Here is a 26,117-nt window from a genome sequence, read left to right on the forward strand (position 1 = left end):
TTCCAGGTTTTAGGGTCAAAACTTAATTGAACAAGCTGAAGTTAGAAGCCTATTGGCTACCATGCACAGCTGCACCACATTTTCCACTCTCCAGGTTTTAGTAAATCAACCCCATTATGTTCTGTGCAAAATCAGTAATCCAGATCTGCAAATGGTCCCACACGCCCCTGCACAGTCAAAACCAGGCAATGTTCATGCTGTCTGGGCAGGGAGATCAGAGTTGTTTTTAGCACCTTGCTTTTGCAGAATACACATGTTAAATAAAAGAACCAAATAAACAGCATTTGCAAATAGAGAAATTCGATTTATTGGCTCTGTGGTTAAACAGTCATGGATTAAAGCCATGAAAATAAAAAAATTTCAATTTGAAATTTTATTTAGCATGTTGCTAAACGCTTAATAAGACATCAACACTACAGCCAACATACTCAGGATTTGTTGTTGCTTTTTTTGTTTTGATTCTTTAAATACTTGGTGATAACCATGTTGTAAAAGCCAAAAAAACAAATAGTGGCTATGGTGTAATGCTGGTTTTAGGAATGTTGACATGATCCTTAGAAAGATGTCCATAAATGTGCAACCTCATTTGGCAAGTCTAGGACTGGAGTTATCATCCCCAGATGTCATCATGGTCTCTCCACCACGAAGAGATCTACATGTTCTTACTCTTTGTTCTCCATCATGGAGAGTTCCTTGATGACTCTTAATTTCCCGCTAGCGTCCAAATTTCGCTTCTCCCGTATAAGCTCCTCCAGGCTGTGGAACCTCAGGGTATGAATGTTATTTTCTTCCAAGTGGAGCTTCAAGAAATACTGAAGATTGCCCGAATGGACCTCCCCACCCGCTTTAAACTCCCTGTTGCCAAACCTGCACCAGGCAGCAAAGCTCTCAGAGTTAGTCCAGCAGATCTCATCACTTCTCAAGCCAAGGTGTCCACATGCATTCTGAAGGACCAGCTCAGCAGTCAGGGGCCTGTATCGATACCAGCTACTCACCACCCTGCCCATACACCCTCCGCCTACCTCGAAAACATTGTCTTTGCGGATCTCCCCACGGTGCAAGTGTATGATCTGTCCCTGACCAACGTAGACTGCCCAGTGTGGTGATGGGGGAGGAGGGTGGTCTGCAGCAGGGCAAATAAAGAGCAGCTCCAGGAGGTCTCCTGGTTGGCAGAAGGTCAACAAGCCTTGCATAGGGTAGACACTGAGGTCCTGGCCGCCCCTGAGCTTGGAAAAGATGCATTCCTGACAACTAAAGGCTGAAAACTCAATTTCGTTGAGCAGAAGGTGCCCTTCACATTCGCTGGGACTTGGGTCCCTCACAGTGTACCGCTCAGACTGCCCTCTATCGTCCAGGTCCTCCTCCTCATCCGAGAAAAAATATGCCACCCCAACTCGCAGCTCGTCCTTCTCTATTCCAGAAGGGTCCCCTGTTGGCAACTCGCTGTAATTCAGGTGGGTGATGCGATCCAGTTGATTTCCCATCAATGACAGGACAAGGCAATAACAGCAGGAACACCAGTTCTGCAAGGAGAAAACAAGAATCTTGTTTAATTTTACTGAAGGTAAAAGCCCAATAGAAAAGTCCTAAACAATCAGGTAAACAGCAATAAAAAAAACATGTCAACTCTTCAGAAGCACATTAAGGTAATCAATAGACAGATCTTGATTCACATAAAACTAAACTCCAGGCACATAAAAAGACATTAATTCAGCCCTTAAAATATATTTTTTCAAAACCAAGCAGCGCAAGTACCTGAAACGAACCTGGAATTCAGCCTTTTGCAGTCCCTGGAACAGTAGAAATCAAATTGGAAAAGGGTGAAACAGCACAAGGAACCAGTTTGGCTGCAGCTATTATATGCTAACAAAAGGAAATGGCAATAGGAGGAGAGAGCAGAGTGACCCATAGATTAGAGTTAATCCATCTGCCGCTCTTCCTTCCACTATGCGGTCACAGGCTGAGGGAAGGACAAGACCTCTAAATGTTACTCAGCTGCAACAAAGAAAAAACAAATCTACTTAGCTGCAAGACAGGGATGTGTTATGTGGCACAGCTGCGTAAATCTCAGGACTGGTTGGCAGAAATACAAATCCTTTGCAAGGTAAGCTCCTCCCTTATAGGTTGTTTTACAATTTTGTATTTAGCAGTTTAATCAGGTGTATAGCTTTGGCTTGGTTTAATGAATAAATGACATTTATGGATTTATAGGGGTGATCGACATCATAAATACTATCAGCTAGGTATTTGAGAAAGATCAGAGTGAAGTTTCTGAGAGTTTAACTTTGACTTTGTTAGTAATCCAAATAAAGAATACTGGGGAAGCCTATAGCAAGCCTCCCTTAGGCTGTTCACTATTTCACAAGCCATGAGATCAAACATCACTTGACAATAAAAACAAATATAACCCTGTATGACAAAGACTGAAATGTAAATGCAGTTATTAAAACTAAAGGTAAAATCTGATTTGACTTTATATTCCTGGATTGTTGTTCTATAATTTGATTACTGTATCTCAGTATATTAGGTAAATCCTACAGCCACACAGATTGAATTACATCGGGTCAGTCTTAAAACTTGGCATAGAGAGCGGGACAGTACAGCGCACCACAAAATCATTTATACAGATATGGGTGTACCCTCTACATTTATATATGTTAAAACATGAATAAATGCAAAGACAATTTTTTAAATATACAATTTAAGGCTGATAAAATATTAGGGTTGCACCGATCCAATTTTTTTGACACCGAGTACGAGTACCGATACTTTTTTTTTAAGTACTCGCCGATACCTATCACCTAGAAAGAGTAAGTAAAGGGGTGGTTTTGGGGGAGTTGGGTGAGGCTGGGGTGAAGATAGATGAGAAAAAAAAAAAAAAGAAGGGCTGATTAAGTGGGGAGGGGGGAGTCGCAATCCTGGCTACTGCTCTCTATTCAAATAAAACAAAATGTATGCGCTGCTACGTAAATAAACATGATTGAAAACATTCAGCTGGAGCAAGCACCCAGTGTATGTTCCTCACCAAAAATAAGTATAAATATATGCGCTGCGCTGCTGTGTCAAATTCTAATTATATATTTTTAATAACATAAAACAAAAATGACTGGCAAAGAAAAGTGATATCTTGGTGTGTTAATAATCTGAAAATTAGTAATATATATATATATATATATATATATATATATATATATATATATATATATATATATATTTTAGGGCTGTGGAAATTAAAAGATTAATTCCTTGATTAATCGATTGATTTTTTTGATCGGTACTCACCTCTCCGCCAGCTTCCGGATCTTCAGGGAATTCTATCGGAGATCCGGTGACGTCACGGACATCAACGTCACCGGACTCCTCCCCCCTTCCCCAAGTGCCTCCGTCTGCTAATGAAGGGAAGCGGGGAGGAGTCCGGTGATGTCAAAGTTCTGATTGAATGGAATGCGTACAGGGGAGGAGCTACGCATGACGTCACCCGCTGCTGCCCTACGGAACTAACACAATTGTCGGCTTTACATGCTGTGTTTTTATCATCTTTATGTGAGTAGTTGGTGTTTGAACACAAAAATTAAATCTTATAGTTAAGCGGTGAGCACTTAGATCTTTTCTTTCTACCCATGACCTGGCGTCCTTGCTGAGATCTAAGGAGACAAGAGAGAAGTTTATGGTCCGTGTTAACCCCTTTTGATACCTGCTTGCATGACCACCTGTTTGCACAGGGTTCCATGCCATAAGGTGAGAGTGATTAGTTAGACCGGAGGTGGAGGGATTGTCATGCTACTGTGGAAAAAAAATGACTTACGTCAGTGCTACAGTTTGAATTTAAAACATATTTGTGTGAACTGTGAAGTTAAGTCAGTCATTGATTGTGGAAACTAACTAGTGTCGGGTGATTGAATATAGTGTATACCACATTTACCACTGACTAATGCAGAGTTGCAATGCAAGGAGATCATTTAAAAGTAGTTGAATCTGTATGTGCGTTATAATTAATCGAAATTAGTTAGAAATTATTTTCTTTTAGATTTCCAACTTCCCACTGGTTGGTGAAACCAAAACTCCAGTGCAAACAGTCCTATTTGCTGGAATTAAATGGACACTATAGATACTAATTTTCAGATTATAACACGCCAAGATATATTTAGGCATTGATATTAGACTTCATTTTTCTATGTCAGTTTCATGTATTTAACACTATATAGATAATTAGTATTTGACACATTGGGGGGGGGGGGGGCGGATCTGACCTGCTGCAGTGGTGCTAGCCGTGTGTCTGTGCCTCTGCCTGCTGGAGCTGGGAGAGGGGGGCTCCACCAGGCTGAGTACGGACACACGGGGCACGGGGAGAAATCTCGATGTGTGCAGAGCCATGCAGCTGACAAGGAAAGGACAGATCTGTGCGGAGATCACACAGAACTCACTCCTGCTCACCGAACTGTGACAGAAATAGCGGAGCAGCGATGAGCAGAGCTAAGTGTGAGAGCTGCACCTGTCAGGAGGGGGAGGACAGTGGGATGGGGGGAGCTGGGCTTGCTCACCTCTAATGCAGGAAATTTCCACAGACCTGCGGTCCCGAGCCTGGTTATAGCTGGCGAGAGGGGAGGAGGAGGTGTGGAAGGGAAATCCTGAGGACACGGGATTGGTTGTTAAGGACTCGGCGGCCCCGTTCCTTAACAACCAATAATTGCCAGCATTTTTTCTTTACTTTTCAGCTGTTAGCAGGGAATTCCTGCTGACAGCTGAAAGTACCGAGCCCGAAAGGTATCGGTTTTGGGTATCGGGGCATTTGCACGAGTACCGATACTCGTGCAAATGCTTAGTATCGGCACCGATACCAGTTTCGGTGCAACCCTATAATATATATAATAAATATAATTTTAGGCAGGTGTGAAGAAATGCTGCAAAGTAAGAATGCTTTCAAAAGCCACGTACACACGAGCAAAATGTCCGACAGAAAAAGTCTGACGGAAGCTTTTCATCGTCTATTCCGATCGTGTGTGTGCCTCATCGGACTTCTTTTTTCAAAAATTCTGACGGACCTAGAAATAGAACATGTTCTAAATATTTCTGAAGGAACCAATTCCTATCGGGAAAACCGCTTGTCTGTATGCACGGACCAAAAATGACGCATGCTCTGAAGCAAGTACGAGACGGAAGCTATTGGCTACTGGCTATTGAACTTCCTTTTTCTAGTCCCGTCGTAAGTGTTGTATGTCAGCGCGCTCTTGACGGTCGGACTTTGGCCGGACATTGGTTTGACCGTGTGTAGGCAAGAACGCTTGAATGGAATTCCGTCTGAGTAACCTTCGGAGTTTATTCCAATGGCAAAACCGGTCGTGTGTACGCGGCAAAACATATATTTTAATTATTTTTACAAATTTACATAATGCAAAGTGAGCGAACAGAAGAAAAAACTAAATAAAAATCAATATTTGGTGTGACTTTGGCTTAAAACCAGCATGAAATCCTACACTTGCACCAAGTCAGGGATTTTGTAAGATTACAGTCAGATGTATGATTAACCAATCATACCAAGCAGGTATGATCATCAATTTGATAGGAGGCATAAAACTGGGTGAGGAACAGCCAAACTGCTACTAAGGTGAGATTGTGGAAGTTTAATGTCACAGGTCATACACCATGGCAAGACAGAGCACAGCAACAAGACACAAGGTAGTTGTACTGCCTCAGCATGGTTTTTCCCAGGCAAAAATTGAAAGCCAATTCCAAAGACTGAGGTTTCAAGATGTGCTGTTCAAGCTCTTTTGAAGAAGCACAAAGAAACAGGTAACATTGAGGACTGCAGACAAAGTGGCTTGGCCAAGGAACCTTAATGCAGCAGATGAAAGACACAACATGCTTACTTCCCTTCGACATCGGAAGATGTCCGGCAGTGCCATCAGCACAGAACTGGCGGGAACCAGTAGGACCCAGGTACACCCATCTACTGTCCAGAGAAGTCTAGCCAGAAGTGGTCTTCATGGAAGAATTTCAGCCATACCTCCGACATTGAAACAAGTCTAAACGACTCAACTATGCACGAAAACATAGTAACTGGGGTGCAAAAAAATAGCAGCAGGTGCTCTGGACTAAGGAGTCAAAATGTGAAATATTTGGCTGTAGCACGAGGCAGTTTGTTTGCGAAGGGCTGGAGAGCGATATAAATGATGTGTCTGCAGGCAACAGTGAAGCATTATGGAGGTTCCTTGCAAGTTTGGGGCTGCATTTCTTCAAATAGAGTTGGAGATTTGGTCAGGATCAATGGAGTCCTCAACGCTCAGAAAAACAGGCAGATACTCAATTCATCATGCAATATCATCAGGGAGACGTATAATTGGCCCTAAATGTATTCTGCAGCAGGACAACGACCCCAAACATACAGTCAATGTCTTTAAGAACTATCTTCAGTGTAAAGAAGAACAAGGAGTCCTGGAAGTGATGGTTTGGCCCCCACAGAGCCCAGTTCAACATCATCCAGTCTGTCTGGAATTACATGAAAAGACAGAAGGATTTGAGGCAGCCTACATCCACAGAAGTTCTGTGGTTAGTTCAAGATGTTTAAAACAACCTACCTGCCACGTTCCTTCAAAAACTGTGTGCAAGTGCACCTAGAGGAACTGATGCTGTTTTGAAGGCAAAGGGTGGTCACACCAAATATTGATTTGATCTGTACTTATCTTCTGTACAATTAAAGTGATACTAAAGTCTAATTTATTTATTTTTGTTAAAAACAACAAACATGTTATACTTTCCTTGCCCTTTGTAATGGTTTTGAACAGAGCAGCCCAGATCCTCCTCTTCTCGGGTCCCTCTTTGGCATTCCTGGTCCCTCCCTCCTGTTGAGTGCTCCCACAACAAGCAGCTTGCTATGGGGGGACCTGAGCCAAGGCTCCCGGTGTTCATTCAGACATGGAGCTGTGGCCCAGCCTTCCCCCCCCTCTCTCTCTTCATTGGCTCACTGACTTTGAAACAGCGGGAGATAATGGTGCTTCACTGCCGTCTCAGCCAATGAGGGAGAGGCCCAGACAGCAGAGTCTCTCATGCAATATCGCTGGATCGAGATGGGCTCAGATAAGTATTAGGGGGGCTGCTGCACACAGAAGGCTTTTTATCTTAATGCATCAAGTTAAAAAAAACCTTCTGCCTTTACAACCACTTTAACTTTCCACTTTATTAATTGATAAAAATAAACTATTAACATTTCTATTTCTGAAAGCGTTCTTGATTTACCACATTTTTTCACACCTGCCTAAGACTTTTGTACCGAACTGAATACCCATCCATACCGTTATCTGTATTAATTTGCGTCCCTTTTCATAGCAGCTTCAGACAGTACATCTAGAAATAAATGTTTAAAACATTCCCCTTTTCCTTGTAGGGGAGCAAGATCACTTACACGATGAGGGAGGTTTACTAAAAAGGAGAGTGCAAAACCTGGTGCAGCCCTGCATAGAAACCAATCAGCTTCCAGGTTTTATTATCAAAGCTTAATTGAACAAGCTGAAGTTAGAAGCTGATTGGCTACCATGCACGGCTGCACCAGATTTTGAGTCCTTCCATTTTAGTAAATCTTCCCCAAGAAGTTAAGAGAGTTAAAGTTTGAGAACAGTGGTGCATGTGACTGCAATATACGTGCACTGCTCCTACTCGGTCAATGCAAGTTGCTGTAAAAGAGCCACAGTGGGAGTACAGGGACGACCCAAACAAACTGAAAAAAAATGACAAGAAAAATAGAAATGGAAGGTGCGCATACCTAGTGCATTACTAAAGATAATTTAATAAAAATGTTTTATATAAAAGTGGGTACTCACAACTGACAAAAGGCCATAATAACAATGCATGGACATGCACAGAACACGGGGTACAGCTAACGTGTTTCGAGGGCGCACCCCCTTCCTCAGAGCTAGGCTTGAAAAAAAATTTGGAATTTTTTTTTTTTCTGTTTGCAGTGAAAGGGTATGCTTTATAACATTGTGCTGGATTAGAGGCTTTGTAAGGCTGGATTATTTAGCAACAGCAAGAACTAGATTGCTTTCCCCACCCATAGTTTTCTATGAAAGATCTGCCTGTCTGTGGTCAGCCCTTTATAAATGCAGGCTGCACTTCTTGCTTAGTAGTGCTGTGGTAAGCCTGTGCTATAGGTTATACATCTATAGGTTAGATCTTACCTGAATAAACACAACAGGCCCGCTAATACTCTAAAATGATATAATGCTTACTCTATTTTTTAAAACACACCTGTCATTACCTAGACAGACATACACGAAATACAGAAACCCTAAAGTTTTGACATTTATGAATGGCTATTGTAAAACATGGGGAAAGTCTTGTTATGCGACTTTGATGTCCAAAGTTGCATGACATGCAACACAAATGTGAATGGAGCCTTAGGGTTTCTGGGGTGCTGAAGAAGTCATTGATGCACGCATGGATCTAAAGGTGCATTTAAATTCAAAGGCTTCCTTTTTTTTTTTCTTTTGTTAAATTTAAACTTAAAAGCGGAGTTGTACTCAAAAGTGGAACTTCCGCTTATCCGTCTCCTTCTCCCCTCCGGTTCCACATGTGACACCTTTGGGGGGGGGAGCGGACAGGTACCACTCCCCACTTCCAGGAGACAGGGGTGCGGCCCGATCTCCCGAAAGTTCGGCCCACTCCTTCCTGCACCGCCGCACCAATTAGAAAGCGAAGCATGCTTCGCGCATGCGCAGTGTGAGCCGGCTGTGAAGCTTGCCTGGTAAAAAAACTCCTGCATCCCAATTATAGTTGGACTGAGCAACTCCTGGTAGTTTTTGGATGTTTTAGTCTTGCTTTTATGGTTTTAATTTGTGTTCTTTTGTGTCTCCGAGCCTGGGTATGCCCAAGAGGCTCCGCTTTGTAATAATAAAACTACAATAAAAATAATAATAAAAAAAAAAAGAAGTTGTACCTTTTTCACCAAAATGTTAAAGCCTTCTCTAAGACCCATTGCATCCACCAGGCAAGTTTCTACTGGTATCAAGCCAGGCATCCTGTTCACAATGCAGGGTGATCTGATTGTTGGCAGAGTCCTGAAGGTCGGGGCCTTCTGTGTGTGCCGACTTGTGGTTATGCCACTCACCTCTCTCGTCTGCCGTACATGTCCCCATGTTTATCTCTGCTTGCTACAATACAGAAAAATGGCAGTTGATCCTGCCACCAATATAATTGAGGTTTTAACTTTATGTGCAGTCTTCTCTGTGGACTACAGAACACCCCCCCATGTATGTTGATGAGAAAAGGGAGATTCTGCAATTCACCAAAAGAGAAAAATGGAAAAGCCTGATAACACTGACTGGGAGAGAGCAGAAAGAGCATTGGGGTTGATTTACTAAAATTGGAATGCAGTACAGTGCTGGTTCAGCTCTGCAAAGAAACCAGATTCCTGGTTTTATTGCCTAAGCTTAATTAAACAAGCTTAACCACTTCAATGCCAGGCACTTTCCCCCCTTCCTGCCCAGGACAATTTTCAGCTTTCAGCACTGTCACACTTTGAATGACAATTGCGCGGTCATGCCATGCTGTACCCACACTAAATTATCATTTTCTTCCCACAAATAGAGCTTTTGGTGGTATTTAATCACCACTGGGGTCGATTTTTTGCTAAACAAACTAAAAAAAGACCAACATTTTTGAGAAAAAAAAAAGAAAAACGATGGGCACTGATAAGGAGCTACTGACAGGCATTACTGAGTGGCACCTGAAGGGCACTGACAGGCATTACTGATGGGGCACTGACAGGCGCTCTTATGGGGCACAGGCTGGCAGCTGATGGGCACCCCCCTGACAGGGAGAGCCGCCGATCGGCTCTCCCTGTCAGCGTTTATCGGCACTTCCTGGTTCACGCGATGATCAGCTGTAATTGGTCACAGCTGATCAGAGGCTCCATACCACGATCGGAGATGCAGTGCGTCAGACTGATACATAGCACCTCAGATCGCCGCACTGCGCCCCGGATTGTTATCCTGTTAACATCATATTACGTCTAGTCAGGATAACAGGACCACTTTGCCAACGTCATATTGCTACATTGCAGGCAGCAAGTGGTTAAAGTGGACGTAACCTGATTCATGAAATTTGAGCTGGGCACATATATCTGTAGTGTTTTCTTATCTCTTTTCAAAGTCCCTTTGGCTTTCTCCTGCTCAATTCTTCTGTTATCAGCATGATAACTTCTGACAAGTTCTCCTAAACAGGAGATAAAACCAGGCTGAATTTGGTGTCAGGGAGGGTGCTAGAAATAGATTAGCAGAAAACTACTCACAGAACAGCTTTGAAAGTCTCTGCCTATCTGGAGTGGGGGTGTGTGCCTTTCCTCCAATCAGCTGTCCCCCAGTGTAATCCAACACTACACTCATACTGCTGAATGAGGAAGTGGGAGTCATAAGAGGTCCAATGAGAGCTGCAGGTGTGTGTCTGTGTAAATCCAGGACGTGAACAGGCAGCAGCTTCAGCTGCCCACAGTTAAAATAGATGCAGCCAGACTTAGTAGAGAGAGATTTCTGCAGCATATTTGGCAAGTACAGAATCACAGTATAAATAAAATATGCAAAGTGGTTGGAGGGAAGCTTCAGAATGACAAAGATGTTTTTATTTCAAATTATGTGAGCAGACTGCAGTTCCTCTAATACCGCGTACACACGACCGGACTTTACAGCATACTTGGTTTGGCCATCCGATCGTGTGTGGATTTTGGGGGGACCCCCACGCCGATTTTTCGGTGTAGGGGGTTCCCCTTAAAATCCATACCAGACCTAAGGGCCTGGTATGCCCCGCGACAGGGCTTGCAAGGTGTCAATTTCGCCAATAAAAGCGGCGAGATTGACTTCCTTTTCTAGTCCCGTCGTACCCGAGTCACGTTCAAAATGAACGGACTTGGCCATGTGTGGGCAAGTCCGTTCATTCGGAAAGTCCGCCGTAACTCCGGCGAAAGTCCGTCGGGAAGACCGGCGGACCTAGTCTGCCGGAAAGTCCAATCATGTGTAGGCAAGTCCGTCCGTTCAGAAAGTCCGGCGGTAGTCCGCCGGGAAGAACGTCGGACCTAGTTTCCCAGAAAGTCCGGTCGTGTGTACGCGGCATTAGAAGCCGATTGACTGCACCAAATTTTGCACTCTCCAGTTTTAGTAAATGAACCCCTTTGTGTTGTCAGCTCAAAGAGGAAGTTAGGCACTTGCTGGATTTCAGACAGATCAGCAGGTATTTTCTGTTGGTGTTTTAAAGAGGTACAACGTGCAAATGAGCATATTTTACAGAGATGTGCTGCATATGTTTATTTCGACCAGATCTACACTTTAAGCAGAGATTCTAACAACTTCCCCAAACACAGAGAAACACAGCAGGGAACATGTACAAATCTGTAAAAAAGCAGGCAAACAAAATGTTGGTTGTCAAAAATTGCATTCAAGCAAATGTTACCTCAAGTTATCAAAATTAGAGCTGCACCATTCTGGCTAAAATAAGAATCACAATTTTTTTGCTTAGAATAAAGATCACAAGTCTCACGGCATAACATCATCTTTCACATACAAAAAAAAAAAAAAAATTGAGGTTTCTTTTACCCCTTATGCCGCGTACACACGGTCGGACTTTCCGGCATACTTGGTCCGGCGGACCAGAGTGTGCCGGACAATCCGCCCGTGTGTGGGCGGCGGCGGACTTTTCCGGCGGACTTCTTCCCAAAAGCCCGCCGGACCTAGATTTCAAACATGTTTTAAATCTTTCCGTCGGACTCAGTTTCGGGCGGAAAGTCCGCTCGTGTGTGTGCTGGTCCGACGGAAAGCCCGCTCGTGTGTAGGCTGGTCCGACAGACCAAGTACGACACGAGGGGATGGTATTGCATCTCGCGCTCGCTGCAATAGGAAAAACAAATCCTCCTATTGCGGCGAGCGCGGGGCATACCAGGCCCTTAGGTCTGGTATGGATTATAAAGGGGAACCCCGCTACGCCGAAAAAACGGCGTGGGGTCCCCCTAAAATCCATACCAGACCCCGATCCGAGCACGCAGCCTGGCCGGTCAGGAAAGGGGGTGGGGACGAGCGAGCGCCCCCCCCCCTCCTGAACCGTACCAGGCCGCATGCCCTCAACATGGGGGGTGGGTGCTTTGGGGGAGGGGGGCGCCCTGCGCCCCCCCCCCCCAAAGCACCTTGTCCCCATGTTGATGAGGACAAGGGCCTCTTCCCGACAACCCTGGCCGTTGGTTGTCGGGGTCTGCGGGCGGGGGCTTATCGGAATCTGGGAGCCCCCTTTAATAAGGGGGCCCCCAGATCCCGGCCCCCCACCCTATGTAAATGAGTATGGGGTACATGGTACCCCTACCCATTTACCTAGGAAAAAAGTGTAAGTAATAAAACACACTACACAGGTTTTTAAAATATTTTATTAAACAGCTCCGGGGGGGGGTCTTCTTCCGGCTTCGGGGGTCCCTCCGCTTCATCTTCTCCCGGCGTCCGGTTGGTTCTTCTCCGCTCTCCGGCCTCTTCTCCCGGTGTCGCAGGTCTTCGGCCGGCCCCTCCGCTCTCTTCATGTAGCTCTATTGCGAGCGGAGGTCCGGACTTCTTGGCTTCTTGGCTTCTTGGCTTCTTGGCTTCTCTTCTCTTCTCTTCTCTTCCCCCAGATGTTGACACGACGCTCTCTCCGGCTGGACTGGTCTCTGAGGGCTGCGTTGTGACTTATATAGGCGGAGACCCCGCCCCCATATGATGTCACAGTCCCTGGGCATGCTGGGACTGTGACGTTTTAGGGGGCGTGGTCGACCACGCCCCCCGACCACGCCCCCTAAAACGTCACAGTCCCAGCATGCCCAGGGACTGTGACATCATATGGGGGCGGGGTCTCCGCCTATATAAGTCACAACGCAGCCCTCAGAGACCAGTCCAGCCGGAGAGAGCGTCGTGTCAACATCTGGGGGAAGAGAAGAGAAGAGAAGCCAAGAAGCCAAGAAGCCAAGAAGTCCGGACCTCCGCTCGCAATAGAGCTACATGAAGAGAGCGGAGGGGCCGGCCGAAGACCTGCGACACCGGGAGAAGAGGCCGGAGAGCGGAGAAGAACCAACCGGACGCCGGGAGAAGATGAAGCGGAGGGACCCCCGAAGCCGGAAGAAGACCCCCCCCCGGAGCTGTTTAATAAAATATTTTAAAAACCTGTGTGGTGTGTTTTATTACTTACACTTTTTTCCTAGGTAAATGGGTAGGGGTACCATGTACCCCATACTCATTTACATAGGGTGGGGGGCCGGGATCTGGGGGCCCCCTTATTAAAGGGGGCTCCCAGATTCCGATAAGCCCCCGCCCGCAGACCCCGACAACCAACGGCCAGGGTTGTCGGGAAGAGGCCCTTGTCCTCATCAACATGGGGACAAGGTGCTTTGGGGGGGGGGGCGCAGGGCGCCCCCCTCCCCCAAAGCACCCACCCCCCATGTTGAGGGCATGCGGCCTGGTACGGTTCAGGAGGGGGGGGGGGGGCGCTCGCTCGTCCCCACCCCCTTTCCTGACCGGCCAGGCTGCGTGCTCGGATCGGGGTCTGGTATGGATTTTAGGGGGGACCCCACGCCGTTTTTTCGGCGTAGCGGGGTTCCCCTTTATAATCCATACCAGACCTAAGGGCCTGGTATGCCCCGCGACGGGGCTCGCAAGGTGTCAATCTAGCCGATAAAAGCGGCAAGATTGACATCCTTTTCTAGTCCCGTCGCACCTGAGTCACGTTCAAAATGAACGGACTTGTCCGTGTGTGGGCAAGTCCGTTCATTCTGAAAGTCCGCCGGAACTCCGGCGAAAGTCCGTCGGAAAGACGGGCGGACTTAGCCCGCCGGAAAATCCCGGCGTGTGTGGGCAAGTCCGTTCGTTTTAAAGTCCGGCGCACCTGGCGGACAAAGTCCGTCGGAAAGTGTGCCGGACCAAGTAGGATAGAAAGTCCGCTCGTGTGTACGCGGCATTAGTTTTCAATTAATTGAAGTGTATTATTTCCCAAAAAATTACGTTTGAAAGACCGCTGCGCAAATACAGTGTGACATAAAATATTGCAACAACCATCATTTTATTCTCGAAGGTCTCTGCTAAAGAGATACATATATTTGGAGGTTCTAAATAATTTTCTTGCAGAAAATACTGATTTTAACTTGTAAGCAGCAAGTGTCAGAAAAAGGCTTAGTGGTCAAACTGCCCTCATTTACAGATCAAAGTTCATCCCTTTGATCTAAAATAGGGGTAGGCAACCTTGGCCCTCCAGCTGTGGTGAAACTACAAATCCCATCATGCTTCTGCCTCTAGGAGTCATGCCTGTGATTGTCAGGGTCTTGCAATGTCTCATGGGACTTGTATTTTCAAAACAGCTGGAGGGCCAAGGTTGCCTACCCTGGAATTATTATTCTAAAAGAACCAAATGATACAATGTTTATAGTTATCTTTCAGTGCTGAACAATGTTGATAAACATTTGCCGCCTTTTTTTTTTTTTCGACAGCTCTGAGCAGAGAACGGCTCTGCATTTGTTACACAGAATAGTGGAATTGCCGGATTAAAGCGGAGTTCTATTCAAAAGTGGAGCTTACGCATATCCGTCTCCTCCCCTCTCCGGTGCCACATTTGGCACCTTTCAGGGGGGCGCGGCCCTTTCGCTAAGAAGTTCGGCCCCCCTCTTCCTGCCTTCGCTGCTGGACCAATTAGAAAGCCCAGGGCGCTTCACGCATGCACAGTAAGAAACCGGCTGTGAAGCCCAAAGGCTTCACTGCTAGGTTCCCTTATCAGGAATGGTGGTGGCTGCTCTCTGAACGGGTAAGTTTCCATATATTAAAAGTCAGCAGCTGCAGCATTTGTAGCTGCTGATTTAATTTTTCGTGTGGAAGCTGGACCTCCTCTTTAAGATCGTGAGGGGCGGTTGAATTGACATTGCGGCTTTTTAGCAATTAATTGTGCAGCTCTAATCAAAATTTGGGTTTACATAAAGAAAACTGTAGCTTCTGCTTACAATAAACTAGAGCTGCACGATTCTGGCTAAAATGAGAATCACGATTTTTTTGCTTAGAGGATAGATCACGATTCTCTCACGATTCTCGCGGCGTAACATCATCTTTCACATTAAAACAAAAAAAATTGCGCTAACTTTACTGTTTCTTTTTTTTTTATTTATTGAAGTGTAGTGAAAGACCGCTGGGCAAATACAGTGTGACATAAAATATTGCAGCAATTGCCATTTTATTCCCTAGGGTCTCTGCTAAAATATATATATATATATATATATATATATATATATATATATATATATATATATATATCTCTAATGTTTGGGGGGTGTTTGGGGGTTCCAAGTAATTTTTTTTTAGCAAAAAATATTGATTTTAACTTAAGAAAGTGTCAGAAAAAGATTTAGACTTTAAGTGGTTAAACTTCCTGCATTTACACGTTGTTTAAAGCTTGGCAGATTGCCCAGGTTATTTGTTTACACAGAGAAGTTTATCCCTTTGATCTAAGAAGGAAGTTAGATACAATGTTTCAAGTTCTAAACTTGGCAGACTGCCCGGATGTTTTCTTTTGACAGCTGAGTGAGCAGATAATCTCTCCACTTGTTTATATGAAAGAATCGGCAAACTCAGCAGGAGAGATCGTATGGGGAGGTGAATCGAGATCACGATTTTTTAACGATTAATTGTGCAGCTGTACAATAAACCTGTCTATTGGTAATGAGTTTCTAAACTGTCCATACAATACAAAAAAAAAAAAAAAAACACACTGTAAAAGTGCCCATACTAGATGGAAAGTCGTTCAAAAATCTGTCATTTGGACAGTTTGTTTGTTTTTCGTCCAGCTAATGGGCACAAATCGAAAATCGGTTGGAATGTTTTTAAGCCAAAAAATACAAATAAAGGCAGGGAAAGTTTGGAAAACCTCTGTCGAACTGCCGATAAATTGAAAGGTTAATGCGTTTCTCGGCCATTAAAAATTTAACTGCTGGTACTGCACATGTGACCCAGAAGCCAAAAACGAATGAGAAACAGATTCATCTATGTCCATTGATTTATCGTTCAAAATTCGGTCACTACATGATGGCAATATCGTTTGCTCTCAAAACCGTGTGTTTCGACCATTTTTCGAAAAAGTGTTCAAGAGATTTTTCCGACTGGTGTATGGCTAGTATAAGTTATGATCTGGTGCTGTGGTTCGCAACCACCGTGTTGCAGCCTCCTACCCCGGATGCCTGCATACTTCGATGTTCCTGTTTTAATCATCAACCATGTGACTTGCTAAATGTTGTACCTTCATTAAATGTAATCATATTGCTACATTTAGAGGCATCTCTCTTCTCTTTTATACTCAGTTGTGACATGAGGCTACTTGTATATCAAAACATTGCTCGTATATCAAGTCAAAATTTATTTTAAAATGTTGCTGGTCTTGCAAAACGCTCTCAAACCAAGTTACTCTATATATATATATATATATATATATATATATATATATATATATACACACACACACACACACACACACCATGTATTTTGACTGTAGGGTGTAAAGTGCACAAGCGAGTTATGAATTGTGAACATGCACAATTACAAACAATAGGATTCTGCACACTGGAGTAGTCAGGCGTATGCAAATACTACAACATATTCAGGTGTGAATGGGGGCTAAGGGCCAGTAATTTTATCAATTGTAAAATGAAATTTACAGCAGCCATAAAAGCTGTGAACTTTTTTAAATTTACTGATGTCTCTCTGCAATTAGTAGAGAGACTATACAATCACTCAATTTCTACAAAGAAACAAATGTACCTCAGTTCCCCCTCCAACTGCTATCACCATGGGCGTAGCATAAGGGGTTGCAGGGGTCACAATTGCAACCCCATCCCTAGCTCCAGGGGGCCCCTGCAGCATCCCTGTCATATTATCATATCCTCCTCAAAGTCCAGCTCCGATCTGCCCTAGGGCCCCACAGCCACGCTCCAGTACTGGGCTTCCACTTTGCCTTCCACAGTCCACACCACTCTGTTCTCATTGGCTGGGGAGAAGCTGTGAGCCATTTCCTGAATGGAGAGGAGCACGAGGTGAGAACAGCCCAGGATGGGGATGTGTCTGTGCTGTGTGCTGGCAACATGGAATGGGAACCGAGCTCAGCGAGGCAAGGGGAGGAGAGTGCCGTCCTGTAGCCACGATGGGACGGATGTCACTGGTGAGGTATGACACTGCTCAGTGTCTCCTAGTCACCAGCTGGGATTCTCTGTACCCGCCCACCCGGGGATGTCTACTTACCCCACTTCCCTGACAACTGGGGAAAAGACACACACCTCCAGGTGGTGACCTTCCTCCAACACTGACAGAGAAACCTTCAGAAATTGCTAAGACAAATCCCTTAACACCTCCTTGGTGGGCCCCTGAAGGGCTGCAGGCTCCAGATTTTGTGTCACATGACTTTGCCCTCCCAGATCTAAGACCCCCCCCCAAAGCCCCCTGACCACCCCCTCCATCCTGCATGCTATGCCCGGCTGCTGAGCTCCTTTCCCATTAAAGCAATCTATACTGTTCCTCCTCCGCAGGGCTGAAATCATATTCCCTTACAACACAGCCAGTCAGCCATGATCTGCACAGGGTGCATCTGCCTACTGCAACTACACTGCCGTTCCAACCAGAGAATTTCACGGGTCAGAGGGGCAACATAAGAGACAAATACACCCTTTGAAGGCTGTGTAGTGTGTGTGTGTGTGTGTGTGGGGGGGGGGAGCTGTATACAGTGCTGGGATGTGAAAAGGAGCTCTGCCAAGTGACCTGCCAGGGGCCCCTGTCCTCTGCTTCTCCAGCAGTAATCCCTGTCCTCTGATGCAAAGAGGAACTCTGGGAGTTCAAAACTCTTAAGCCACTTTAAGTATCTTGACATGTGGTGGATGTATCTGCACGCACATTGTAAGTAGTGGGGGGGGAGGCAGGTCAACTTTTGCATCGGGGCCCACAAGCTTCAAGCTACGCCTCTGGCTATCACTATGTTGAAGCCGGAGATGAAACCAGGTTTCTCTGCTGTTGCTGGCTGGTTTCATCACTTGGATCGACTACCAAGGATACCTGTATCAATTTACACCTTTTAAAAAAAAAAAAAAACAGAAGTGCTCACTCCTGACCTCCTCCAGGTTCGTGTTCAGTGCAGTGCTGGGTACCGGCGGAGAAGAATATCGAGACTTTGTGTGACTTTGTAGACGTGCCTATTTCCCCTGAGTGTAGGCAGAAAAATGGCCCCTTCACATCCCACACTTCTGGTAATGTCAGATTCCTGTGTCCTCTCTTGTGCTCTGAGGTTCCTTTTGCTAGCTGCTATGTCACTAGAGGACACAGTAGCAACTTAGGGGTTGACCAGAGGAACCACAGAGAGTGGCAGTTGACACAGGAATCTCACACAACCAGAAGTGTCAGGTGATTATGCTAGAGGCTGCAGCATAGATCAGAGAAATGGGTAGTAGGACAAGCAATTCTAAAGCATCTACTTTTGCTTATGCCATTTGTTTCTTAAATGCTTTAACATCAGGAGTAGCTTTAAATAAAAAGTGGTCCAATAATAAGCATCTTTTTTCTGCAATACTTACCTTGTCTTTGGCATTGTCCCCACAGGCACTTCACTTCAACTCCCAGTTTCTGGTTAATGATGGCCAACAATCTTCAGTTACTTCTAGTGAGCCCAGAGCATCAAGGACCTGTCCCTTGGGGGTTCATCATCATGTCACTTGGGCTTCCTGGAGAATCAATCTCGATTTCTGCTTAGGGCCAACAGATGGTAGGCAAGTCACCAGATTTCAGAGATTTGCAGCATGGATGTGTAACTGACAAACTGCAGAAACTTGCTTGAAGCAATCATGTTAAAAAACTATTTATGGAATGTGGAAAACATGTCTGGTAGAATTGAAGGAGGCACTACCCAGTATTAGTATAGAGTTTCTAATATCACTCCAACTGTACACTACAAGACCTGAAGACAGCAGTAACCATCTTGTAGCTTTATATTTTATGTAAAACAAACCTAGGAGGTCCCTGCACATCGGTCTCTGAACTTAAAGCGTTTGTTACCCTAACACTTCATATTCCTGATATGTGCCTGCTGTAGGATGTACTTGTATGAGAAAGTATCCTGTTCTCTTTGTATTGCTTCCTTTATGTGAAATCTCGGGTGTTCCTGCCAGTCCCTCTGCTTTCCTATTAAAAACTGACCACACCAAGCAGGAGAGCACACCGTGGTCAGTTCTCTAGCTATGCTGGGAACTCTGCTTTCCCTCCTCCAATGATTAGACTTGTCTTGACACCTCTTCCCTGCTGCACAGCCATTGACTGGGAAGCTCAGTGTGATGCTGCTTCTCCTCCCCCAGCTCTTATACAGCTGAGAAAAGAGGGAATGTGATCACTTGTAAAAAAAAGGGTAAAAAAGGTATTTATAATTTTTTTTTTTTTTTTTAATATAAATGCTAAATGATCGCTAACTAGCGGTCAATGGTCATGTGATCGGGAGCCCATTCTTCCTGCACCTGATTTGACACATTGACCCAGGGTGCTGAGTGAGCAGTGCCTGTTGTATGCAATAATGTGGCAGCACAGTGTTAAAGTCCACTGTCGTGCAGCCACATATATGAGAGTGGCCAGCAGCAACAGGTTAAGGAATATAAGAAGATAAAACTTTTTTTTCTGTTTTGGATGGAGTGTGGAAGGGTTAGTTTTTTATTGCGGTCTGTGTCCCTGCTAGGAAGATTTATCTATTTGTCCTGGTGACCACAGAACGTTAGGGGGAAATCCAAAATTTTACAGTGATCACCAAAACAAGACATAAGGGCAAGTAAGCTTATGACAACAAGTGTGTAAGGGTAGAATTCCCCTCACTTTAGGGAGATTTCCTCTCACTTCCTGTTGAGTCTAAAAACCCTGACAATCAAATTTTGAGTTGTTGCCAGAAGAAGAAAAGAAGGGGAATCTTCCAAGAGGGACACCTGATCCATTTTGGTTCCTTTCCTTTGTAGAGATCTCTTCTTGTGTCAAAGTTAGTAAGTAGATCTCCATTAGGACAGGTGTGTTTTAACCATTCCAAAAAAATAAACAAAAAACACTTTAAAGTTTATGTAAACTCAACACATAATATTCCATATATGTGCCTGCTGTACCATGTACTTGTATGAGCATATCCTGTTCTTTGTATTGTATCCTTTGTATGAAATCCCCGTCAGTCTCTCTGCTTTCCCTCTTTGTCTGCCAGCGGATCCGCCTGCTCAGGGTGATCCCCGATGAGCGGGCGATGCCATGTCCATGTCCGCTCTGCATCAGCCTCCTCTACTCTATGGGTGGCCGGATGTAAACAGACTGCCTGTCTGTTTACATCCAACTGTCATCCGAATCGCCAGAAGGATTGGGAACAGATTCCCCATCGGTCTGCTTTTAGCAGATAGGATCGGATGTTGGCGGGTGTAAACGGACACATGTCTGTTTACATCCGCAGCTTCATAGAGGGCATTGGATGGTCCACCCATGTAAAAGGGACATTAAAAAATCTGACTACCCTTGGCATGAGAGCACAGCGTGGTCAGTTCTTTAGCTGTTCTGGGAACTCAGTGGGATTGATTTACTAAAACCAGAGAATGCAAAATCTGGTGCAGCTGTGCATAGAAACCAATCAGCTGCCAGTTTTTTGTTTTTTGTCAAAGCCTAACTGAACAAGCTGAAGTTAGAAGCCGGTTGGCTACCACGCACAGTTGAATCAAATGTTGCACTCTCCAGTTTTTAGTAAATCAACACGACTCCAATGATCAGATTTGTGCGCCCCACCCCCCTTACAGAGGGAAGCTTTAATACTGTTTTTCCTCCCCCAGCTCTCAGCTGTATAAAAATGAGCTTAGAGGGTGTGTGATTACTAATAAAATGTTTTTACATATACTTTAAGCTTGGTCTCCTCTCCCAGCATTATTGGCACATAATTGTGAGAAGCAGCCTCACTGACTAACAGTAAGGTGTGAGAAAGTGATATATATTCAAGCACTGAAAGGTAGGTGCACCCCTAGGTGCCTGTGTTTTAATTGTTGCCTGTGTTCCAATAGAGAACATTTTCTCTCACATTATGATCGGATATCTGACTGGAAAATAGCCCCAATAAGAAAAACACAGCAATAAAAACCTGGCAGAGGTTCTAACTATGGAAGGTGAGCTTTCAGAGTACACTTAAAACCTGGTCCCTGGCATTCCTCCAGTCCTGAATATTTCAGAATATTAGTAGCACTTTCACATGAATTTTACTTGTATTATTTAGCCAAGAAACATGCAAGGGTGTCACTGTGGTCCTCCTTCTGAAAATGCATGCTGCCTGGCTGCTACACAACCATTTCAAATCACTGTTCCCAAAACAAGCATGCGTATCCTTCTCAAGGTGATGACACTAAAAACAATTGATGCCACTGCATATTAAAGATAGCCAGGGAATCAGTATTTCCAGAAGGAAAGGAAAGTGACCTACATATATCTTTCCAATCACAGGTTTCCTTTAAATGTATTTTCTAGTTAATAAACTGGATGGAATAGCTGCCCAAATCATTACAGACTTGTCTGAGCCTGAGACAACAGGCCTGCTCAGATAGGTAAGCACAACAAGGTGTAGCTACATAGGCTTCCCACAGGATGGAAATGCAACAGGTCCAATGGATATTGTCATAGTTAGTCAAGGGTAGGAAACCTCAGCATTCCAGCTGTGGTGGAACTATAAATCCCATCATGCCTCTGCAAGTCATGCTTGTGGCTGTCAGTCTTGCAAATACCTCATGGGACTTGTAGTTCCACAACAGCAGGAGTACCTAGGTTGCTAACCCCTGAACGAAGATTGAAGTTATTGGAAGTGATAATCTGCTATGATCCTTTTGTCTATGGTTAACAAAAGATAACTGCAGACAATCCCAGATGACAATTCTCAAGGGAAATAGAGATTGGATATGAGGGATACCTTTGTCTGATTGCTATTGATTCCTCCAGCTTAAGCTGGTGATGGAGTTCATTGGCTGTGCCCTTTTGTCTGCACCAACAAACACGCCTACTCTGGCGATCCAAGCATACAGATTTATAGAAAGCGCTTTCAAAAGAACCATTTTTTTGGGCAGTTCAAAATGACTACACAATCACTCCTCGATATCTACGACCACCTTAAGCCCTCTTCTCAAAGTTTCTACTAACATCTCATAATCCTACAGGTATCCCAGGGAAGATCAGGTCTGACAACTCAATGCTGGAGGCCAACAGCACAACAAACTCCTATTTAACCAAAGAATAACGTGTGCAACCAAAAGAACATTAAATAGATTATAACTGGGGAGTGGATCATATAATGGACTCAGAAGTCATTTTGTCTAATCCAGGAGCCAGCTCCATTGAAGAATAGTAGAGAGAACCTCAAAAAGTTAGGTGCCAGCTGTAATTTTAAAAGGAGCATTGGATACCAGGCTCCTAGGATTTGTCCACCCTTATAATGCATTCTATACATACTGTGTAAATGAAAGCAAAAAATAAAAATGATATTTTTTTTATTAGTAATAACAATTCCCAAAATCACCTGGTACTGCATATCATTGCTTCATCCAAGACCAAGCAGTGACTTGCCAATTATTTAACAAGCAAAAACTGTATATTTTGTTTAACCTAGGAAGTATTCACTAGTGGATACTTGGAACAGACTTCCAGCAGAGGTGTGGAATCAATGAAGAGTAATGGAATTCAAACATGGTTGACAAAATGGATCTATAATCCAAAAAATAAAATAATGTGAGTGTGTGTTGGGTGGCAAAGTTGATGGACCACTCAGTATTTTTCTGCCACCATTCTTCTATGCAAGTCTACATTACATACTGGCACTTTACACTATAGCTTGATTTTGGTTTCATCTATCCAACAGTACAGGTAAACATAACGCACACCTAAGTCAGTAGCATGGCGATGGATTGGGGAAAGTCTAAAAACCAACAATCGATCAATTACATTTCAGCTTACTATTGCCATATGCATGAATGTTTAATTCTAATTGCTTCCTGTAGGACATTGCACTTGACATGTTGCTCTTTGCCTCCTCAAAGAATCTTGACAGATCTAACACACTTCTGTAAAGAATTTTTGGGGGGATGGGATCAAAGACTCTGGCACAAATATTATATATTACTAACTAAGAAACAAAAAACAATGCCTTGCTAGAAAGACCGATGGTCAGATGCTGTATGCAATTTTTTAGCAGCTTGTGAAATGTACAATTGATCTGAGATTCCAATACAGTTATAGAGGGGGTGTTATTTGACAAACCCCCAAGTGAGGGCAGCACCATACACACACACACACACACACACACACAGCGAACGTATACATAAATACCTTTATATACCCTTTGCAATATGGCTATTAGCAGTGCACTGTGGTCTAGAAGTTAATAGCTATCGAAGTGATGCAGAGGTGCTGGTGTCAATGTAATCAATTAAGGTGAAAACTGATCCTTGGTATATCAATAAAAACAGAGGTTGTATTGGTCATGTATCACTTGCAAATGTATCTACTGTGCAGAAAATTGTATAACAAAATAGCTGTTTTAAAAAAAAAGACACAGAGTAACAATCTAGACTGTTTAGATCAGAAACGTTATCAAAGCAAATAAACATGATAGGAATGAGATAAGTAGGAGGTTAAAGACTGCAACTGTCAGAGGGATATACTGGCATTTTATTTTTAATTTTCTAGTACAAATAAGCTGATTGGACATGCTAATTCCTATAAAATGGACAATAATCAATGTTATCCCACCTGTCACAAACACCTATGTTAGCTAAATCATTGCAATGTGTATGCTGCCTGCAAGACGCTATAAATGATCTTCTACAAGAAGGCTCTGCGTAGCTGTCTGCAGAACACAATGTGTCAATACTATACACTGCCCAAGTGGATTAACTGGGTGCAAAGCTGATCTGTTGAGGAAGGTAGGTAATTGGTAAAGTTGAGTGATGGTTGGAGAGAGGGCTCAGCCTCAATCTGCTTTGTAGACCATAAGATGGTCTCTCAATCCCTGTAGAAGAAAGGAGGGTGGCAATTTTTCTGCCAGCTAACCAGGTTACTCTAGGCTTTATTTGGTGTGAATCTGATATGTTTAGGGTGGTAGGCAAGTGTTCAGTAATTGTCTTTAGAAGAGTGATCTAAGCTTCAGCCTGCTTTGTAGACCGCCAGATGTTCTGAATCTTTGAAGGAGATGAGGGTGACAACTGCACTACACTACCACGTAACTGGGACTACAATAGGTTTTATTAGGTGCAAAATCTGATCTGTTCAGGATGGTATGTCATTACTAAAGTTGAGTGCTGGGTGAATGTCTTTAGAAGAGCTTTCTCAGCCTCAATCTGCTTTGTAGACCATCAGATGGTCCCCTGACCCCTTAGAAGGGAGGAGAGTGGCAAGAGCACTGCCAGCTAACCAGGACTATCCAAGTTTTTTTGAGTGCCTGGCTGATCTGTTCAGGATGATAGGTTAAGTTAAAGATGGTCTCCAGGAGAGGGGTCTCAGCCTCAAGCTGCTTTATAGACCCATCAGCTGATCTTCTGATCCCTTAGAAGGGTGGCAACATCACTGCAAGTTAATCAGAGCTATCCTGGGTTTTAAACTGATCTGTTCAGGATGGAAGGTAATCACTGAAGTTGTGTTGGGTGATGGTCTCTAGGAGAGAGGTCTAAGCCTCTGCTGCTTTGTTGACCACCAGATGGGTCTTCTGATCCGTCAGAAGGGTGGCACATGCACTGCTGGCTAACCAGGTCTACCCTCAGGCAGCTTGTCCTTCCTTAGCCCCTGACTTTATTAGCACCCCAGTGTTGGTGTTCTATCTCCAAGAGCAATCTGACCATGCACGATCATGTGTACCAGTGCCATATCTCCAACAACTTTCCTTCTAGCCATAGATCACAAGGGCATGCCACAAATAACCATACAGGGACACAATCTTATCTAATACAGCAAATCAAAGCAAGGATTAGAGCAAGCAACAAAAGGATCCTGGAGTGCCTGCCAAGGTTTTTCTGCCACGGTTTGGAAGTATGAAGGTTGATGGTCTCCTAATGTAAGGCCCTGAGCTACAGAGATGATCTTCAATCATCTGATAGCAAGATGTTCTCTTCCTTTTCAAACACATGGATTGCAGGGTGAGCTCACACATAGTCTGTCCCTGGGCAGTGGGTCACCCTGTGGTGAGCTTGGTGGGTAGAGAGGTTGGTGTACTGTGCCCTCCCCAAGCTGTACCTGCACTTAGCCAGCAGAATAGCAGCATGCACCCCATTGTATCAGGATTCATTAGCACACCCATATGCAAAGTGCATGTACCTCCATGATATCAGGGCTCGTTAACACATCCACATGCAAAGTACATGTACCACCATGGTATTAGGAATTGAAGTGCATTCACCCCCAGGCATCGGGGATCACTAACACACCCATGTGCAAAGTGCCTGTGCCTCCATGTTATCAGGGCTCATTAGCACACCCATATGCAAAGTGCATGTACCACCATAGTATCAGGGATCATCAAAGTGCATTCACCCCCTGGCATCAGGGATCACTAGCACACCCATTTGCAAGGTGCAGTACCTCCATGGCATCAGGGATCATCAAAGTGCATTCACCCCCTGGTATCGGAGCTCACCCATATACAAAGTGCTGCCTACATCACCCATCTGGATCACCATGCCAATACACAGACATCCCCCTGGAAGGAATGCCCATCTTTTGCCCCCAGGAGTCTTCAAGCCCCCCCATGGAAGATGAGATAAAACTTGTGCAGGGGTTAATAAGGCTACATGGGATCGGCTTACCCTTGTGGCTATGCCTGCAGAGGTAGACAGAAAATTCCTAGAGCCCCCTCGTCCTAGCCATGGGAGAAGGTGAAGGGATATGCCCCCAGCGGCCGCCGCTCCGCCAGCTTCTCCCGATCTCCCAGCAGCCGACCGTCACCGGCGACAACAAGCAGCTACTGGGCTCGCAGCCCGTGTGAGTGCAACTACAATGAGCTACGACTTTTCTGCGTCCGCCCAGCTCGCCGCTCATTGGCCCGCCGGCCGCGGAGGGGCGGAGCCGCAGCCCGGTGTGAACAATGAGCCA

At 44.6% G+C, this 26,117-nt stretch overlaps 1 protein-coding gene across 1 annotated transcript; it reads right to left on the reverse strand.

The window, feature by feature from the left end:
* Nucleotides 1-283: 283 nt before the first annotated feature.
* On the reverse strand, nucleotides 284-26,031 carry LRATD1 (LRAT domain containing 1). The gene is made up of 2 exons (XM_073625358.1): nucleotides 25,832-26,031; nucleotides 284-1,523 (listed from the first exon to the last, which is right to left on the reverse strand). The coding sequence occupies exon 2, from the start codon at nucleotides 1,482-1,484 to the stop codon at nucleotides 663-665; it is 822 nt and encodes a 273-aa protein (XP_073481459.1). The 5' UTR covers nucleotides 1,485-1,523; nucleotides 25,832-26,031; the 3' UTR covers nucleotides 284-662.
* Between the last annotated feature and the right edge of the window lie 86 nt (nucleotides 26,032-26,117).

Source organism: Aquarana catesbeiana, linkage group LG04 (genome assembly GCF_042186555.1).
Source record: "Aquarana catesbeiana isolate 2022-GZ linkage group LG04, ASM4218655v1, whole genome shotgun sequence".
In the NCBI taxonomy this organism is placed as follows: domain Eukaryota; kingdom Metazoa; phylum Chordata; class Amphibia; order Anura; family Ranidae; genus Aquarana; species Aquarana catesbeiana.

Coding starts and splice junctions, on each gene's coding strand:
- LRATD1 (XM_073625358.1), bottom strand. CDS start 1,484: ATGGGAAATCAACTGGATCGCATCACCCACCTGAATTACAGCGAGTTG.